The sequence below is a fragment of the Eptesicus fuscus genome, chromosome 14 (genome assembly GCF_027574615.1).
Source record: "Eptesicus fuscus isolate TK198812 chromosome 14, DD_ASM_mEF_20220401, whole genome shotgun sequence".
Lineage (NCBI taxonomy): Eukaryota > Metazoa > Chordata > Mammalia > Chiroptera > Vespertilionidae > Eptesicus > Eptesicus fuscus.
In genome coordinates, this window is record NC_072486.1 from 34,772,792 (window position 1) to 34,794,276 (window position 21,485).

At 39.5% G+C, this 21,485-nt stretch overlaps 1 protein-coding gene across 1 annotated transcript in view; it reads left to right on the forward strand.

Annotated features, from left to right (window-relative positions):
- The first annotated feature begins 618 nt into the window (after positions 1 to 618).
- CACNA2D1 (calcium voltage-gated channel auxiliary subunit alpha2delta 1) overlaps positions 619 to 21,485 on the forward strand; it is a 380,220-nt gene continuing 359,353 nt past the window's right edge. The window contains exon 1 of the mRNA XM_028158049.2: positions 619 to 1,031. Coding sequence (XP_028013850.2) covers positions 937 to 1,031 — 95 coding nt within the window. The 5' untranslated portion in view covers positions 619 to 936. The remainder of the gene's footprint in view (positions 1,032 to 21,485) is intronic.

Genomic DNA, 21,485 nt, shown 5'->3' on the forward strand with positions numbered 1-21,485 from the left:
CGGCTCCAGCTTCTGGCACCGCCGGGCAAACGAACAGTGCCACCTGGCAGAGCCCAAAGCGGGGCTTTACGATGCAAACACAAACCCCCCTCCTGCATTTGTTGTCCGATCACTTCCCCACGATTCCCAGGCCGGCAGTGGATTCTACACTCGGGGGGAAGGCTCAGGGGAAGGCAGCCTCTGCCTGTGCAAACATAACCCCCGAAGGCGCAGGCCAAGTCCCGGGCGGGAGCCTCCGCAGCCGGATGCCCGCTGGGCGCCTGGCTGTCCCGGGGGAGCCCCGCGGGGCTGGGTCCGCTCTCCCTCCGCTCGCCGGGCGGCGGGAGCGGGCGGGCGCCGACTTCGGGAGTTCCTTTCTGCCTTGTAAGGAGGGCTGCTCCGGCCCGTCCCCGCCCGATCGCTCTGACGCCCAGCCCTCCCCCTGCCCACCCCCAGCCTCCTCCCTTCCACTCCCCGGGAGAAGCCAGACGGAGCCTCTCTCCCCGCCACAAGTCTCTCCGCCGCCTGCCATCCCCCCCCCCAACCCCCCCATTCCGACATCCACCCCCCTCCTCCGCCCCCGCCCCGCCTCCTTCCCCCTGGGCGATCGGGGGGAATAAATCAGGGAAGAAACCGAGAGGCGAAGGGAGGTAGTGAGAGTGCGCGGGCGCTGGCAGGCTCGCCCAGGTCTGTTTCCAAAGTCGCCCTTGATGGCGGCGGAGGCGAGGCAGCCGCGACGCTGAGCCGCCGACGCCGCGAGCTCGAGGGTCCGCCCGCCGCCGCCGCCGCCCCTTCCCCGCGCCGCGCCCCGCTGCGCCCCGGCCCGGGCGCGCCAGCCCTCGGACCTCCCGGCGACCCGGGCGGGCGGAGCGCGCCCCTTCTCCTCCCGGCGTTCCCGGCACCGCTCCTTCCTTCCCGGGCCGGGGAGGGAGGCGGGATTGATCTTCGATCACGAAGATGGCTGCTGGCTGCCTGCTGGTCTTGACTCTGACACTTTTCCAATCTTGGCTGATCCGCCTCTCGTCGGAGGAGCCTTTCCCTTCGGCCATCACGTAAGTCGCCGGGCAGGGCAGGGCAGGGCAGGGCAGGGCAGGGCAGGGCTGGGGGTGCCGGCCGAGGGTGCCGCTGGAGCGGGGCGCCGGACTCCGTCCCCCGATCGCGGGGTTTTCCTGCCCGTGGGGGTGGGGAGCGAGTCCGGCTGGGCTCCGGAGAGGCCGGGCGGGAGGAGCGCGCCGCTGGCCGCGGGGATGCGCTCCGAACCCGAGCGTCCGAGGGGCCGGGCGCCGGGGCCGCGCGGTCCCGGGCGGCAACATCTGCCCACGGCTCGCGGCGCCTCAGCCCATCTCTTATAGGATCCCTTAGACTTAAAGAGTTGACAGGCACACGTTTCACGGGGGAGGAAGAAAAGTTTCCAGCCACTGAGCCGCTCTCATCAAAACGCAGTCTTCATAAAAAGTTGTGTTGTGGCCGGGCGTTGGACAAATAGGTAATTGCAGGCTTTGGCAGGGGAGCCGGGACCTGTCCCGCCCTTGGCCTCTGGGATGCTCGCTAATTGCCCAGGTGTCCAAACTCCGTTAGATCCTCAGTCTCTGGGCGCACTTGACAGCCTTTCTGGTCGGAAGTGTGCTCACCGCGCCCCGGCCGCAGAGCACCGTCCGCCCAGGGGTCTGGCAGGGGCCGGGACCACCCTTTCTTGGAAGCATCTAATTGCCGGAAAGACTTGCGGCTCCTGTTCTTAGGATGAATTGAACCTATTCTTTGGGGGAAGGAACTGAGCCTTACCAGAGTCTCCTGCAATTTTCTCTTATTTTTAAGATTCTAAAATAACTTACACACACACACACACACACACACACACACACACACACACACGAACACAACACCTCTCTGCTTTTCTGGAAATAGAGTGTTTAAAGGTAGCCATGTAGTCACACGGCAGGAAGGGAATGAAAAATAATTCCTCTCCTCTCTTTTAGGCTGGAAAAAGCAATCCGAGTCAGTGGCACAGAAATACACATACATACTTTTAAATGCGCTGAATAGCCTATCAGGCATTCTGGGAAAGCATTTATTTTAGTTCTTGAAGCTACTTTAAAGCTTCTGAGAGCAGGTAATCTTAAGTGGATGAGTCATTTTAATGCATTTTACATAACAAAAACAAAGCCCAAGGTAGCCTTCCCGGTATTTAGGATGTTGGGAATTATTTGCTGTCCTTTCGTTGACCGAGTGCTGAATCCTATAGTTTCTGGCGGATCCTAACTGTGAATCTTTACCAGTTGAAACCCTGCAGCTATTAGATTCAGCTTAAAGTATTTATGACATTAGGTGCCAGTGCAAGCATCTGACTGATGCACATCCTAACCCAGAGAAGGGAGGTGTCTAATATTTTTGTCATTGATTTACAGTCATGTTCCTTTTTAGATAATCTTCCATAAAAATGATTGCAGATCCTGTTTTTGTTATGAAGCAAAAGGGTAAATGCCATCTGTCGACCTTCTTTTAATTGGCAGCATGTTCCAAGCAGATATTTTAAAACATAAAGATAGGAAGGATTCCCCTAAAGATACTTCAAAATTATTTACTCTTACTAATTTTTTACTCTCTCTAGCTTGGCCTATACAGCAAGAACTCCAGTGACTCACTTGCATTTTGTGTCAAATGAGAAGAGTCCCTGTGTTTAGTTTACACCTTTTTAGTCTTATTTTTAACTGACAATTTATCATTGTTTTTATCATTTGGAGGTTATGCATCATCACACCATTGGGGAAAACTATGACTTTAAACTCCAACAAACTACAACCTTTTATTCTTGAATGTGACATGGTAAAATATTAATGTAAAAATCCTTATTGTAAGTACAGCTTTCATAAATGATGTCCTAAAATTAAAATAACTCAGTTTTCATGGTCAGAAATTTACTAGAGACAAGAAAGAAATAGTGGGCAAAATAGGAATTAGGAAAACAAAAAAAATTTTAAAAGATTTGAAATTTATTTTTTAACAATGGAGATTTAAGATGTCTTCAAATTATATGAAACATCATTTCATGAAATAAAAGCTTAGTAAAAGGTTTTGTAGGTCTAAGCCAGTATCCTATAGATAATATTAACAATATTTTTGTAAGACTCTGCATCTTCAGTTATTTATTTGGAAAGTTAGTAACACCATCTTCTGAGGAGAGGACAAATGATAATTGACATCTGTACTTCATGTTAGATTTCTGAATAAATTTAAAAAAATTTAAATTGCAGTGTTATTTTCATCAAGATGTGATGCCATTTGCTTTTCTTGAAAGAAAAAAAATCATATGAAATGTTGAGATCAGGAAAAATCTCAAATCTTTGGGAAAAATTTCAAGTTTATAAAAACTGCACACAAAGATGATAGCATTCACTAAAGGCACATTATTATGCTTCTATGTGTAAGTTTCCCATTAGTAAATCTTTAGTAAATATTTTTTTTTGATTATTTTACTTTTCAGAGAAAAGGTAACATGAGAAGTTTTGATTATCAGAAAAGGATGCCATCAACACACTATAAAATTAATTATGCACTTACTGGAGTGGGGCCTCAATTTGAGCTAGTAATTCACAAAGTGTTTTGTTTTTTTATAAAGTGTTTATAATATTAAGAGCTTACGTTTTATTATAATAAAACAAAAAATATTCTAAGTAGCTTTAATTTTCTGCTCTCTGCTTTCTCATACATTCTCATAGCAGATTCTTCTGGATTAAAGCAGTAGTTAAACTGTTCTAAGTGTTAATACTAAAATAATTTTTTTTTTTAAGACAAAGACATTTTGATACAATTCTTTGCTAGCTTAGGTTTTCCTTGTGGAAAGGATTGTCTCAATAAGGTGTGAAACATATATATGCCATTTGGTAGCAGCCACCACATGCATATTAGTTTATATGTAAATGGAAAATACAGTATTTTCATGTTAAAATGCACGTTATATTGGTAGTTTAAAATACAGTTTCAAAAAGGGAGCTCTCCCTTCTTCTAGAAATAATTTCTTGACTCATATGTGAAAACAATTCTATTTTAAAACTCAGGGTAATATGTATGGAAGCCAGTATTGTAATGTTAATTTAAACCTGGCCCTCTTAATTTTAGAACCTATTTATATAAATCCAGTTTTTTTTTTTAAACTTTGTAGTTCTAACTACTCATGTTAAACTTTTATCTCAGTCATATCAAAATGCCAATCAGTCAAGAATAATTGGATGAGAGACTATTGGTATGTGGTGGTTTTAATATAAACTGTATAATGGGATAAATTACAGGTGTCTACATGAAATACAGGTATATATATATATATATATTCCTGTTACTAGACAAATTTAAACTTAAAGGCTGTAGAAAAAAAATTTTATGTCATTGGAATGGCTATGACTTGGAATGGGTATCTTTACTATTTGTTAGAAGTGACAATTATTCTCATTTGGGCTTAGCAATTTCTTTTCACATACTATGTATACAAGAAAATGTGTCCTTGATAAAATAAGATAAAATATTAAATGTAAAATAAAACCTTAAAACTATGAACATCAGTAAATCGCTATGTTAGACCTTTAATTTGTTCTCATCAGCTTAAGCACATGACGTTTATTATTTCACAGGTGTGTGTTCAAAATATGCAGCAGTAGATATATTTTTTCAATTAAGTAGTAACATGATGTTAAATATATTAATGTTTACACATAGGTGTATGCGTAGCTATTTGGATTGACAGCTGGATGAGCATTAGGTTGACAGAAATGGATATAAACCAAAATTTTTTTAGAAATATACAAAGGCATAACTTATTATAGTTTATAACAAGGAGATAAAGTGTGCCTTTATTTTTTTTATGGATTTCATTAATTAAATAAGTACATTCTGAAGCAAACTATTCATTTTGGAAAATATAAAAAATTTACCACTGTTTCTTCAAAGAAACCTCTCTGCATAGACACCTTTCTTTTATTTCTCCAGTATTGATAAAAATAACATCATTTTACACATGGTAAAGTTTTGCAAAAACCTAAATAACGTGTGCAAATTATGAATTCAAATTTAGTATTTATATTTACAGTATATATTCATAAGAAATAACAATGCATTTAGGAACTTTAAAAATAATTTTAATCATTGGTTTTCAGTACACATGTAAATTTCCAAGGAAGTAATCTGTTCTTCTCAATTCACATCTTATTTTCTTGTATGTATCTTCAAACTGTTTATAAACTTAAACTGGAGATTTAAACGGTTAAAGTAAAATATATTTTAGGCAAATTGCCAATTTATTGATTTCCTTCAGTGACTTACATGTATGGACATAATCAGTTCTAACATAAACATATACATCTAGAAGTTTGAAAAAAAAATCAGAATTTCAGTATTTCTAAGAAGTAACATTTTATTGCTCTTAAAGTGACAACCTTTCATTATTTGTAATAAAAGAGTTGTCTGTTATAGTGTTTCAAAAAGCGTGTGAGCTGCTTACCATGGGGAAAGGACTCTGTTCTATTGCATCCACTCCACTTTTACTTAAGGCTGATAGTGTGCATCCGGCACTATAGCATACTCTGTCAGCCAGTCCTTTTCATGGATTCTCTGCTTAGTACCACACCTGTTCCCAAGCCTTTCATATGGTTGCTTTCCAGTGTACGTGGAACTGTACTGAGATAACCAACCACAGAGCTTACACATGGTTCATTTTTTTTTCTTTTGTGTGCGCGAAAAGAAAAATGGTTGTGTCATATTGTTTACAGAGTTGAAAGAAAGAGGGTTTTGACTTCAATGTCACTTGAGGTAAAAATAGTAGCACTTTGTGAAAAATACTGTATTTGACATCTTTCCCTTCTGGGTCCAAAATATTAACATTGCAAATTTAGATAAATAGTCTAGTTTATATTACTATAGTACTCTATTTAATAATATTTTATGTGTGTGCAAATATACTCAGGGTGGGGCAAAAGGTTTCCAATTGTTGGTATGGAAAATAATACAATAATTAATAAATAATAATTCAAAAATAAACTTTCACATACAATTGCAAACCTACTTTTGCCCCACCCTGTTTTATATATATAAATTGATTCAGAGAGAATCATTGATTGTCTGCCTCCTGCATGTCCCACACTGGGGATCAAGCCCTCACCCCGGCACGTGTATACATTACCACATATATGTGGTAATGTATACACACTTTAACAGCTGATAGCTATAGATTCTATTACATTTTGAAAATGAAGTGTATTTTAATAAATACTGCATTTTAGGGTGTATACATTTTTGGGGGGACACTGTGTGTGTGTGTGTGTGTGCATGCGTGCACACATATATATGGATTTTTTAAAACTTCAAGTGGTCTGCTAGGGTAGAAAAACTTCAGTAAGGTAAGTTTTTTAACAAATGTCCATGCTTTAATATCTCTGCCAATCCACAACTGTTTTTAGGAATTGAATGCCATTCAAAATATTTTTGTAACACTAGCATTTAGAATAACTTGTAAATAAAATAAAATAACATATTGTATACAAAAGCAACTGGAAAATGCTCAGATCATATAGTGACAAGTTATTAACATAATGATGATTAAAAAGTATGATTCTAAAGATAGTCTTGCCATCATTTAAAATATATATATTTTTATTATTGATTTCAGAGAGGAAGGGAGAGGGAGAGAGAGATAGAAACATCAGTGATCAGAGAGAATCATTGATTGTCTGCCTCCTGCATGCCCCACACTGGGGATCAAGCCCTCACCCCGGCACGTGTTCTGGCCTGGAATCGAGCTGTGACTTTCTGGTTTATAGGCTGATGCTCAACCACTGAGCCACACCAGCGGGCAGATTTGCCATCTTTTATACAAAACAAGCATGAGAAAGAAACTATTGCACATGGAATACTGGGTACATATTAAGAGGTCTATGCATGCTAAGCAATTTTATTTCTGCCGTTTACATATGGGATATTTAAAATGTGTAAGAATTAAACATATTTGGCATTACGACATTTTTGGAATGAAGGATAAATGTGCCCATGTTTTAGTTTTATTTGTAAAATATAAACTTTCAGGTTTCTTTTCCTTCTAGGCATTATATATTTTGGAGTATTTTAATACACATGAATAAACTACCATTAGCAATCTAAAATAATGAGTCAAATGATCATTGCTCCTTTAAAATTTGCCATTTGTACAGAGTCTAACAAGATTCCAAACAAAGAAAAGATTGACATTGTGGCCTCAACAAACTGGTGTGCTTTTACAGTTAATTTCAGTATCAGAATCAGGGTGTTATATATGAAGCAATATTTAAAGTTCTATCTGAATATGAATGTGGGATATTTCTGGCTAGATGTTATTTTAACATTTGCTTCTACTGATTTTTTTTTTTACCATATGCCTCTGCTGGGATAAAAAAAAATTAGGATATATTTTAAATTCTATATCATAAATGGGAGAACTACTTAAGCTAGAAATGATGGTAATGCAAATAATGTTGTTGCCCATTTTAAATGCTTCAGATTTGGAGATAATCTTACTGTCAATTTGAAGTTCTTTTTTTTTTTCCTGAGTAATTAAAAATTTGTGATAGTCTCCTGGCTAATTATGAATTCTTTTATTCAAATAACTAATTGCTAGTTCTCGCTTTCATGCACATACATATTTACTATTAATTTATTATTTGATATAACATTGAATCAATTGGAGAATTTTTGGTTTGTTTTTTTTCCCCCAAGTAACCTGTGATCAGACCTCAATTTCGGGTCCTCCTTCTCCCTTCATTCTTCTCTGACTGTTTCAGGGACTTCCTTTCACCACCAGACATTTCTCTCGATGGGAAACTGTTGAGGAATTTTGATGCACAGATAAGTCTGTAATATATAATCAAAACTTCCACCAAAATTGTCACACAGTCTAGACAATTGTTTCATTTGACATTTGCCCACATACTGTGGGGATAATTAGGGGAAAGAGGGAAAGAGCTAATAAAATAGTTCTATGTATAAGGTGCCTACTGTCAGGCTACGTAAAGGGATGGTTAGACATTAATGATGTCTTATTTTCAGGATTAAAGGAGGACTGGGTCAATAAAATAAAAAGGGCTTAGGCAACCTGGAAAGTCTCCTGTTTTAAAAAAGTGATCTAGAAGCGTGGTAAAAATGCTACGAGGAATGATGCATGTGTAAGTGGGGCAGACAAAGGAGCCCTTGGATTACAAAATTAAAGATGCTAAAGGCAGCAGTTGGTTATTTAAATTTTTTTCTTATTTTTTCCCCATTTCCCATGTGAGCTTGGTTTTCCTAGTGCTGTTTACTGAACATAATATTAGCTTTTATATATTTAAATATTCATATATGGAAATTCACCTTAGAAACAAACCAAAGACAATAAAATTGTCTAGGTCTCAAAAAAGAGAAGCAATTAAACATTTTTATTTTTTATAAAACCTTGGGGAAGTGGTTTATTGAATAAGAAGTGTTACTATAACATATTAAAAACCAAAGTGCTAATAATCAAGAAAGAAATTCTGTTCGTAATATTTTTTCATTAGATCATAAGAAATCAAATAACTTGCAGGTCTGTAGGTGTCTATGTATTATACCGAAGATTATTTAGACTTCAAAGTACATAATGCATCATATTAAAAAAATAATTTTAATTTATGCTATCTCTTAATGTCTCCTGCTTCAAATATTTTAACATAAAATGAAATTTAATTCAATGAATAATGCAATTATTACTCAGTACAAATTATATAATGCACTGAGCTACATTCTGAGAATCCAAACTGAGGAAGGGAGTCCCACAGGAAGAAATTCCCAACTCCAAGGTGACTGGGAAGCAGTGGGACCCATCAAAACATGATCCAGTAAAAGCAAATAGCATGTTGAAGACACATGGTCTGTTCCGTGTTAGGTCTGGGGCTTCTGGGTAGGAAGAGATGTTGGTGGGACTGGATTGTTGGTTAGAGTCTGAATTATAAAATGCAGGGCCATCTTTCTACATGACCTGAAGGGAGATGGGCAGTGTTTACAGCACATGGACATTTGTGGTAGCCCAGCTCTGCGTACTCAAATTTGGCCTTCATCCTCAGAGTTTTTAAATTAAAAATAAAAGTTATAGGCTTTGACTTATAATACCTAGAAGGTGGATTAAAGAGACCGATATCTGAGGCAGAGACAATGAGAGGAGCAGCTAGTAGACCATGGCAGCATTCCCAGAGTGAGAGTTGGCCAAGGTCTAAAAAAGAACAGTGGTCGTGGGAAAGCAGAGCAGGTGTGGAACATGCTGTAGAAGTAAAATGGTTTGGGTACTTGGGGAATCAGAAAGAGAGAAGAGTTAGAACCCAAGATGTCTAACAGGTAGGTCATGTGACACTGAACGATGTACAGTAGAGTGCACAGGAGGAAGACCAAGTTGGTGGGGGGAGGGGAGGGAATGGGCTCACTTGCCATTTTGATTCACAGTGTCTCTGTAGAAATGTGTCTCTAAAGGGGATTTGGAGACAAATTCAGAGTGCAGTCTTTGAAGTCAGAAAGAAGGTTCATTCATCTATTTAGCAAATATTATTTAGTATCTGTTATGATAGGCATTGCGAGTTTCCAAAGAAGAACCTAGGTGCAGCAGGGATGGGGAACATCTGACCCTCGGGCCATAGAAGCCTGGAGGAATCATTTGGCCTGGCCCTGCCAAGGCATTCGGGGTGAGTTAATTAAATGTTTGACCAAATATAGCAGGCTAATTTTTAAGTTGATAATTTTGTATGTCCCGGGAATGATGTTATAAATATCCAAATGATCCTTGGCAGATAAAAAGGTTCCCCACCCCCAATCTACAGTTTCATTTTGCAGAGAGATCCGAAAGGAGGAGTCCTTTAAGGAAGTCACCGGGCCATGAGGGTAGGAGAGCAGTTTCGGCAGCGTGTTGCTGACTGCAGCACGATTTCAGTGCCTTAGGAGTTCGTAGCGGCAGAGACTAGAAAGGTAGCGAGTGTAGATCGTTCTTTCAAGAGATTTGACAGTGTGAGGAAAGGGGAAGATGTATAGTGGGTTCAGAGGAAGACACTTTGAGAAATTTGGCACTCTTTTGCTTTGTTTGAAAATAGGAGTTATGTTAGGCTGCTTGGGATTTCAAGTAGTAGCAGTAAAAAACCATAGGACTATCTTGAACCAAAAAGGGAAATATCGCTCAGTGATAGTGGAGCTGGATGATCAATTATGGGAGTCAAGGTCAAGGATGTGCCAACAACTGCAGGAGGGGTGGGACTGCCAACGGGTTCATCCCTTGCTCCAGTCTACAGGTTTTCTTTGACTTTTCATTCTCTGTTCCCTGCAAATTGGCTTTATCTGCTTTCCAGTGCGCATGACATGGAATAGCTGTGAGAGTTTACATTCTCTCCATCAAAGCTTTGAACTAGTTTGAAACTAGAATTCTAGTCCAAACATAGCCTCCTATGTTGACCGTGTGAATATGGCCATCTACAGCCCATTTAGTTGTGATCAGGAGATGGGATTTGGAAAAAGGACTCTGGTTACCAGAGCTTGGGGCACTTCTTTATGCAATCTCATTAGGACATATTACATTGCAACAGGCCAGTTGCTGTTAGCATGGATAGAGAAGAAGTAGTTCTTAGAAAATGGCTTTTGGGGTTGGGGAAGGTTGTAGAGACAACTAAATAAGTGTTACCAGAGGGGAGATTTGAGGATATCTGAGGGAGAAGACCAAATGGCAGAGAGATGAAAGAGATGAGGGGCCATGACTGATAGGTGAATTTTCTGACCTGCAGGTGAGGAATGGATCAAGAAGAAAAATAGTGTTTTACAAAGTAACTTTTCACAGATGAATTAGCCTTGAGAATTAAAGCAGATGTTTGGGATATAGAATAGATGCACTTTTAATTTACTGGAGGTGTTTTTGGAGGAATGTTTCAAATTACATATTCCATTCTCAATGACCAGGTTCAGAAATGTAATGCATACACATGAGTAATGTCCAAGTTTTGAGATGCACAGACTAGAATTTTTCTTTATCTGGTAGTAATAAGACTCCAGTTCACAGCTCTGTTCCCTTTGGACACAGCCACATTTGATCCTTTTTTGTCTTTATTTTTTTGTTCACTTTTTTTAGACAACATTATTATCTTGAAAATCCATGTAGTTTTGCAAAATGTTATTAGATTTAATAAGTATATGTGCTTCTGGTAGAAAGAAATATGAGTGAAAAGGAAATAACAGAAAGAGGAAAGAGTTTCTGTTTTGGCAATTTATCATTATTTATTAATTATTATTTTTTGACAGATAGAGGAGGTTTACTACTACATTCTATCCCACTACCCTATATTCAGTCTTTAGCAAAAGGAAGAGATTTGAATTGAAACAGTGCCTTGTTAATAAAACAAAATGAAAAAATTTGGTTAAATAAGAAACAAGTCACAGAATATTTCTGCAAGGCATGTTCCTGGTCACCTCTTAAAGAGGCATCTCAGGTCTCCTGAAGGTCTGGAAATTACTGGCAGCTGCCATCACAGCAGTTCCCTGAGCTTCCAGGATGACTGATGAATGGTTAGGATCACAAATGCCAGCACATCTATGAATCAATGTCTATTTCATTGGTACCAATGCAGTGTGGAAAAATCACCCCTGTCGTGTGCAACGAGAGATGAGAAGAGTTAGGTGGGCTCTGTATTTTTCTCTTCTGTGACTTTGCCCTCTTTTCTCTCCCATAGGTAGTCACAGTTGACTTGAGCTAATTTTGATATCTCTACCTGCAGAATGTATGGACACTAACGCTAAGCATTCTCTTTACATATTATAAGATTGCTTTCTGACATTTTTGAGCTCCTTCTGTATTCCGGGCACTGTGAATTAATACTCTGCATGTTTTTGAACCCATCCAACTTAAGTTAGTTAGTCCCCTAAGGTAAGTATTATTATCCTTGTTTTCTAGATGAGGGAAGTTAAACTTAGAGTATGAAGAACTTTTATGAATTTTCTTCGGAGCAAAATTTGATCTCAAGCAGTTTAATTACTCACCTGCTGTACTTGGCTGCCCTTCTGTGGCAGGAGCCTTGATCCTCACCTGGTCCAGTTGTGGCCGACTGAGTATCTCAGCAATGAGGTTGAGGGGAAAGGAGTCAGTGTAAATAGAGCAGAACTAACTCCAAGTCTCAATTTCTCCATCTGCAGAACAAGGATAACTAAGTAGATCCAGAATCACAATGTTATACCATGAAGGCCAAATGAGAAGATGCGTGGGGAACTTGGAAGGGCTGTTTAATGGCCAGGCTTTAGTATTTGTATCACATGTGATTTTTTTCTGCCTTCAAGAAATCATGAAGTGATGACTAAGATTCAGTGAGCTAGATTAGTATGCTAATATATCATTTGGGCCACCAGGAAAACCTGAAATGAGGGGGGAAAGGAATGCTTATCAGGCCTTAAAAGTGTCTCTTTGTAAAGCTTCTGTGGCCATAATCATGAAGAGGGGACTCTAGTATGCAGTGAACTTGAGAGAGTGAAATGTTTTGTCTCTAGGTTAAGGACGACCTGTGCCCTAAAAGAGACCATGGAGAAAGCAGAACCATAAAGGACTCTATGTTTTATCTAACATTTCAGCCAGCACCTGTGCTATGAGAACTGTGCCACAGGAGGTTGAATCTGTTCTTAAAAGTTATAACCTTGACACTGATAACCTCTCATTATCAAACAAAGATGTGAGCTTTCAGCTTCGAGTCAGAATGTTTGAAAGTTAAGGCGATCCACCCATGATGTTTATAGAAATGATTCTAGACAACTCTCCAAATTGGGAGATCACAGAAGAATAAAATTGAGACCAGTTGCACTTTTAGCAGCCAATACAGAAGTCAGAGCATACTGAAAAGGCCAGTTGTCATTTGCTTCATCCAACTGATGATGAGCCACACTCATTTAACCCCGCCCCTTCACTTTTCAGTATAAATGCAGGTCAGCCTTTTGCACACACTCTTCATAGAAATAAAAAAAGTTAACATGTCTGCTGCACATTTTTAATCAGTTCGTGGAGGAAAGAGATATTTTGATGATACTATACATTAATCCGATGACTAATGAGTACAACTTGGTAATAACCATGGAAGCAGTAAGTTTTCAAGTACCAGGAACCGGCCTTTTTGACATTTGCCACAGAGAAGAATGTGTAATAGTCTTATGATGTTAGTCACTTTAAAAATACCAACCCGTCTTTGCTATGGCATGCTATTAGAATCGGCTTAAATTTGCATTTGTGAAAATGTTAGGAGAGACAAACCGATGGGCCATGGGAAGCTGCAGAAGGATGGGCACAATGGGGGCTATGCTCATAGCTCTAAATTAAACATTTAAGCTTGGTTGTTTCTCAACACATCCGATTTTCCTGTCCATATAAATGTAGAAATCAGAATTAATTTTCCTGAGGTAAATTTTTATTGTGCATGTGTAGCTCAGTTCCCAGGGGGTTGATGTACATCGTGTCAAGGTCTGCCAGTGAGTAATTGTTTAAAATTTATATCAATACTCAATGGTAATAAATAAACATAGGGGAATGGTAACTCATCACAGAGCCAACCATGCATGATAATTAGATGAGGTCCATTTATCTCCTTAAGTTATCAGATGTGACACAACCTGTCTGTGTGGTGTCTAAATGCCAGCTGAGTCCCTGGGTGTAAATGACTGTGACGGGGGGCGGGGGTGGTTTGAGGTTTGCAAGCCTTGGATTTGATTCTACCACTTCGGGATTTTTCCACAAGTAAAGTCCATTGGCCCCTGGGATTCTGTACTCATAATATGTATGGGTTCTAAAACCTGGAGTCAACAGACTCCTCAGGATATATATTTTTTTCCTTTCCTGTTTCCTCTACAACCACCACCCTAATTCCAGGATAATACATAAAATATGTGTTGTATTATATTATATAACATAGTAATACAGCACATTATATAATATATAAACTCTAGAGGCTCGGTGCATGGATTTGTGCACTGGTGGGGTCCCTCGGCCTGGTCTGTGCCCTCTAGCAATCTGGGACCCCTCGGGGATGTTGGAGGCCCAGTGCACGGATTCGGCCTGATCCCTGCAGACGAGGCCGAGGGACTCCACTGGTGCACATATGTGTACACCAGGCCTTTAGTATGCATATAAGATCTTTGGTTAATCCCTGCAGACCAGGCCAAGGGACTCCACTGGTGCACATATGTGTACACCAGGCCTTTAGTATGCATATAAGATCTTTGGTTAATCTCTTCCTGTCCTCCCCCTCCCCCTTCCTCTGAGATTCATCAGTCTGTTCCATGTTTCCATGCCTGTGCATTGAGCATCTGCCCCCTGGTGGTCAATGTGTGTCATAGCTACCTGTCGAAGGGTTGCTTAGGCTTTTATATATATATATATAGATATATAATTTATATGACATGAAAATATTATAAAACACTAGTGAAATATGCACATAAATTCAGATGTGTTATATGTATGTAGAACACATTTAGAAGACATTATAAAACCTGAAAATGCTTTTTAGTATCTGGAAGAGCTGTTATGTATAAATCATTGGGATAGGATTTTTACTTGCTGATTATAGTTTTAATTTTTTTTGCCCACTTTGAGTCTTGTGATAACTCTCTTTCATAGCTTTCAAACCCCACAGTGATACTGTATTGCTCCACTTGCTCCCCAAAGGTGCTAGTAAGCGTGTTGTAGACATTTGAGCAAAACCAGAACCATACTAGTCTGTCCTGTAAGTTCTGAGGACTCAAGGTACATAGTCTGTTATGGTGGGAAGTACTCAGAATTCTAAAAGGTGATCATTTATGATAGGGGTGGGGAACCTTTTTTCTGCCAAGGGCCATTTGGAGATTTATGATTCGTTTAATATAAATTTATGTTGCTATGAAAAAAGCTCCTAGATTTATTGAATTTTGAGTCCCGCCTGCAGTTGCCTTGGCAGGGCCAGACCAAATGATTTCATGGGCTGGACATTCCTCACCCCTGGTTTGTGAGGTGGCTTCAGCCTTTCCAACCAGATTTCATCATTTGAACCACAGAACACAGATAATGATTTGAGTGACTCTTTTTTTTCAGTTCTCTCAAAAATGATTCATGGAGGAGCATCTAATTCTTAAAAATGGGTGTTTTTGAACAGTAGGGCTTAATTCTCTCATAGAACTTTCTTGGCTAGTTAAAGTGTGGGTTCAAAGCTTAGCTCTATAATTTATTAGCTGGGTAATTTGAGCATATGTATCTTCCCATTGATAAAACCATATAAGGTTTTTGCAAGAATTAAGAATGTTAATTCATGTAAAGCACTGATAACATAGAAAGCACTGATCTACACTAATAAAAGAGTAAGATGCAAATTGACCGTACCTTCATGATGCCCACCAGCCAATCAGGAGTGAGTATGCAAATTAACCCAACAAAGATGACAGGTTAATTTGCATATGCAGGCGCCAAGTGGCTGGGGGCGGGGCAGGTGTCCTGCACCGCCCCAGCCACTCTGGGCCTCTGGGCAGCATGGGAAGGTGGAAAGGCGGCTCTGGGCCCGAGCAAAAATCGGGTCCAGCCAGAGTGAAGGTGATGCCAGCAGCCAGGGGAAGGAAGGCCCATTCTTGCATGAATCTTCGTGCATCGGGCCTCTAGTTAAATATAATTTGCATAGAGGCAGAATTTAGTGGGGGCAGGTGATCTGAATTCCTGTTTGTCTGCCACTAACTAGATAGGGAACCTGCTTTGGTAACATCTTGTGAGGAAGAGTAATTGTGATACTTGTGTGATATAGAATGGTACTTTTTTTTTTTTTAAGATGAGCAACTAACATATCATATCTTACCTTGAGGAATAAATGAATTTTATGGAGTTTCTAAGAAAAGAGTACAAACCAATTAAACTGTTAAAATATCAACTCAAATTTTTCAAGAAGACTTCATATTGGAACTCATTCATCTTGAAGTTTAGAAGTGTGCACAGAATCACATAAAGTGTGGCCTTTCCTTGTGCCCAGTTGATTTGCTTTCCTCCCAGTGAGATGTCATGATTCTATGAGAAGTTAGGAAAACTTAAATCCTCAATATTTATGGAAAAAAAAAGATGTCAGTCAGATTATACAAAAGAGATACAAGACTGACCACTAATTTAAAGGACAGGGAATGAAAACAAACTAGACAGAATCGTCATAAAGACATTTTATATGAAGATCGATAGATAGAATGAGTCAATTGTTCAGAATTCAGTAATCTAGATTCATTCATTTATTTCATTTTGGCATTTTCCATGCTGTGTATTACACTGCCACAATCTTTGTAGTTTAAAACAATGTACATTTATTTTCTCCCAGTTTCCATGGTGAGGAGCCTAGCCATGGCTTAGCTGGATCGTTCGCTCTGGGTCTCACAAGGCTGCACTAAGGAGTCGACTGGTCTGCATTTCTTACTGGGGCTACTTTCTGCTCTTCTTTAAAGCTTATGTGGTTGTTAACACTCCCTTGTGGTTTTAGGGAAATTTCCTTTCCACATGGTGCTCTCTCAAAGGTCCTCTCACAACATGGTCACTTCTTTCTGAAAGGCCAGCAGGAAAATCTCTCTGTTTAGTCCCTCTTTTAAGGACTTCCAACTAATTAAGTAGACCACCCACGATAATCTTTCTTTTGATGATCTGAGAATCAAATAATTTGGGATCTTTCGTCTACAGAATCCCTTTACTCTTGGCCATATAACATAGCCCCATCCTGGGAGTGACTTCCCTATATAATCATAGGTCCCATCCCTCCAAACTCCCCCCACGAGAGTGGATGATACATGGTAGCCCTCTTAGAATTCTTCCTCCCACAGGTTTTATTATTAGATTATTAGACAACCATCATAAAAACACCCCAAATTAGAAAATGAATAGGAATACGCATTTGCTTGCCACTTTAGATGTTCAGAAATGCTGACAATTCTCTGAAGCAGTCAGTCAGATGATTTCTCATCCTTTTGCCTCCAGGAAATCGTGCTCAGCTACCTTGGTGCTGATCTATCCTGTAAGGAAAGTAAATTCCAAGAGCTCATTAACAACTCATTCCTAGTGTTAGTTGAACTTTTCATCCTCTACAAAGAAAAAAAATTCTCCCTGCTGTGGTGTAAGTCAGTTGACACAATTATTGCCAACACTGTATAGAAAGATTGTAAGACAACTCTTCTGAAATGTAAAGGATTAAATTACTTCCAAATTAAGGTTTGTATTTCATGAACACTTAAGTTTCTCCTGAAATTATGTGCATTTCCCTGCCTGTATAAACTAGGTGATTTTGTAAAATCCCAACCTGCATCTGTTTTTTTATACATATCCATAACGAATACCCCAATTATAAAGTATTAATGCAGAAATGTTCATGTACTGGAAAAAGCATCATATATCCCTTATCCTCAGTATATAGATTTAGGAGGATAGCTATGGCTTCTGTTTACAAAGAATATACTATAATAAAATGCTTCTTCAAATTCTTAAGTACTGGGTACTCAGTAAGTTTACTTTAAAAAAAGCGCCCTCCCTATCCTGTATACAGGTGCCCCGTGCATACCTAGTCCATTTCCTTTGGAAGTACTGCTGATTACCTGATTTGTTCAGGATTTGTCTTGTTATACCACTAGCATTAATTAATTTGCTAACACCTGGGTATTCTGGTCAGAATAATTGTCTAGTTCAGTGCTTTTCACATTCACTGTCCTTAGAAATAGAGTTTATTTTTTTGTAAATTTCATGTTCATTGCAAATGTATATTTTTGTAGAACAATGAAAATCAATTAATGGTAAAGTGTAATTTAAAACCATGTTTTCTTTTTATTATTATTTTTGGTCAATCCTCACCCAAGGATATTTTTTCCATTGATTTTTTAGAGAGAGTAGAATGGAGGGAGGGGGTGAGGGAGAGAAAGAGAGATCAAGGGAGAGAGAAACATCGATGTGAGAGAGACACATCTATTAGTTGCCTCCTGTTCATGCCCTGACTCACCAGGGACAGGGATTGAACCTGCAACCCAGGTACGTGCCCTTGACTGGGAATCAAACCTGTGATCCTTTCGTTTGTGGTCTGATGCCCTGACCACTGCAGCATACTGACCAGGGCTGAACCATCTATACTAATAAAAGAGTAATATGCTAATTAGACCGGGAGACCTTCCGGATGTCCTTCCCGACAAAGCCATGGTGGCGGGGCCGAGGTGGTTAGGGGCGATCAGGCCAGGAGGGTAGGGCAGTTGGGAGTGATCAGGCCAGCAGTGGGGGGCAGTTGGGGGCGAGCAGTCTGGCAGGTAGAGTGGTTAGGGGAGATCAGGCAGGCAGGCAGGTAAGGGGTTAGGAGCCAGTGGTCCTGGATTGCGAGAGGATGTCTGACTGCCGGTTTAGGCCCTATCCCAGGGATTGGGCCTAAACCGGCAGTCAGACATCCCCCAAGGGGTCCCAGATTAGAGAGGGTGCAGGCCGGGCTGAGGGACACCTCCCCCACCCCGTCCCCCATGCACAAATTTCATGCACAGGTTCACTAGTGTTTTAAAATAATCAGATTTAGTAGTCATAGCATTACTTTTTCAAACAGTTATAAAAGTGTCTAAACACTCTCTATTTCTATACTTTTCTTGAGCCAGATCAGCAGAGTACAACCGGAGTAGCCTTAGTTTAATTGATTTGCCTACGTAAGGTAACCAAATTACTGTTTTCAGTTTGAAAATGGAATTAAAAACAAAAAAAAACTAAAATAGAAGATTTTCTCATTAAGTGGTCTTTAAAAATGATATGCCCTGTTTTAATGCTTATCTTTGGTTTAGGCTATTGAATAACTATGAACTTTTTCCTCAAAGTAATCATAATGTTTTGGTTTGAAAGTAGCTGCCTATTTCAGATTGTTACATGTATAGTTTCTGAATAGAATTTTATGTTATATACAAGCAATTTGACTTTTAGTGTATTCTCTTTAGGATGTTTTATTTTTCCAATGAGTCTAAATGCTTGCTATAAGTAGGACAAATATCTTGGTACTGCAATGAAAGGAAGGACTGCCATACCTGAGACAGGTTGCATTTTTTTACACTTTAAAAAAAAAAAATCTGAATAAAGTGTACTTGGCCTATGAGATTAAGGTTGTATAAAAAAAATCTCTGTTGATATCTCAGATCTGATAGTGTCTGCAAAGTATAAAAGTATGTCATTCTCACTGGGTTGAAACACATCCAGAATCAAACAATATGACTCTTGCAAAAGGCAATTAAACGTTTTCTAAGAAAGTTTCACATGTTCACTTAATAAGTATTGAGAATTGCAAAACTTTTTTATTTTGTAGACCCCGATTTCTCCTTAGGTATCTGTACTCATTGTAACTGAAATGTATGAAAAAACATATTTATTTTTTGACAGAATCTCTTTCAGTTGTTTTCTCCTGGTTTGACTGGAGATTTTCCTGACAGCCAGTGCCAAAGATGTTCTCAAATTGCATGTAGGATTTACCTAATGAAACTGAGGCATGTTAAGTTATAGCAATAGACGGGATCAACAAGGTTGTCAGCTCTTTATTTTTATGTCTTTCCATGCAGTCTCTTCTGAGTTGTATCTGTCACTAGACACTTATTCCTGAACAATTGCCTCAAGGATAGAGTTTTCCAGACTATTGAGATAGATTAGTTTCCTAAGAAAATTAGAACTTACGTGTTTTAAGACTCTCTTCAAGGGTTCTTATTCTGTTGTTAGGTGGGTCACTTAAAGCTAATCGAAATAAACTAGATATTTTTATAAAGATGCTGCATCTCCGAGCTAATAGGACATCAGGTAAGGAACAATGCCAATGTGGACAGTACTAGACAAACTCTTGCTAAACTGGCCATCTAAGTAAGTGGTTTTTAGGATAAGCTCACAAAAAAATACTTGATTGATAAATTCCCTTATAGCATAACTTCATGGATCTTACATAGTAAAAATTATAGCTGTATCTATGTAGTTTAAAAATCCCCTTCACGAAAGAGAATGTGTAATTTACAACATTACAATGGCCATGGTTCTAAGAAATCTCCTGAAATCTTACTAGTGGAAACTGTCCTACCTTGGTAACCATTGTAGTTAATTATTGCAATAAAATATTAATTATCATTACATTTATATATACATATTTAAAACATCTTGGCAAGATGGCCCTCATATGTGAATATATTAATTTACTATATTTCAATTTTGCCAAAAATATGGCTGAGAATTTAAAATCAGATGTCACTGTCTTATAAACCTCACTAGTAAAAGTAAAGCATTATCTTCTTTGTGAGCAGCTTTATTTAGGGGTTGGTTAAGCCTTTTCCTTCGAGCTACATGGAGCAACAGGAAGGGAAAATATGCTTAAAGGAAATATATATGGGTGAGGCAACCAAAACCTTTGCTGCATCTTGGAATTTTTATGAGGCCAGGACCTTGACTCCAGATTATCCATGAAATTATTCTGTTGACATCATATGGTCCTGAAATGAAACTCTTTGTGTTACTCGCATTCCTGGCCATCCTCATTTTTAATTAGATGGTGATTTAAGGCATGTCTATACATACGTGATCTGATCAGTTCTGAGCCAGCCCTACCTCCAGGTGAGCACCCGGGAAGTGACATGGCCATTATATTTAGTAGTGTAGGAGGCTGTCACCAACTGTGTTGAAATGTGGCTTTGTGTCTATCTGCTTCTCCTTCCCTATCCTTCTGCCACTACATTTATCTACTAATTTTCCAGTGGATCAAGTGTGCACAAGCTCTTCCTTGGTTGTTCAGATCTCTGCTTTTATCCTCCACCCACCCACTTTGAACACATTCAGAACTCTTCTTTCTCAAACCATTAGATAAACAGAATCTTTCTAGAGGCATCATTTTAATGGGAGTTAATCAGCACAGATAAATCTCTAGTGTGTAGGCCATATAAATGCAGACCATATTTTAAAGGAGGATTTTTCTGTAGTTCTGTCCTGACTCCTGATTGCAACTGCCAAACACCATGTCAGAAGAGAAATATCTGGGTGATCTGCTTCTGAAAGTTTGTTCACCAGTGTCTGGGCATAGTCATAGAACAAGTTTTGAGAGAATGATTTCTTGAGGTTTTCTCTCTAGATTCAGATACTATCCCATAGAATATCAGATATTATTCTAAAGAAGTCATTAAGTTAGATATTAGTGGCACATAATAAAGTGATGACAAGCTAAGCATGGTCAGTAAAGACCTACTATGGATATGTGATATCTATATAATAAAAGGCTAATATGCAAATCAACTGAACAGGGGAACAACGGGTTGCTATGACAATCACTGACCACCAGGGGCAGATGCTCAACATAGGAGCTTCCCCCTGGTGGTCAGTGTGCTCCCACAGGAGGTGCGCCACTCAGCCAGAAGCCGGGCTCATGGCTGGTGAGCGCAGCGGCAGTAGCAGGAGCCTCTCCCTGCCTCCACTGTAGCACTAAGGATGTCCTACTGGAGTGGGCCTAAGCTGTCAGTCGGACATCCCC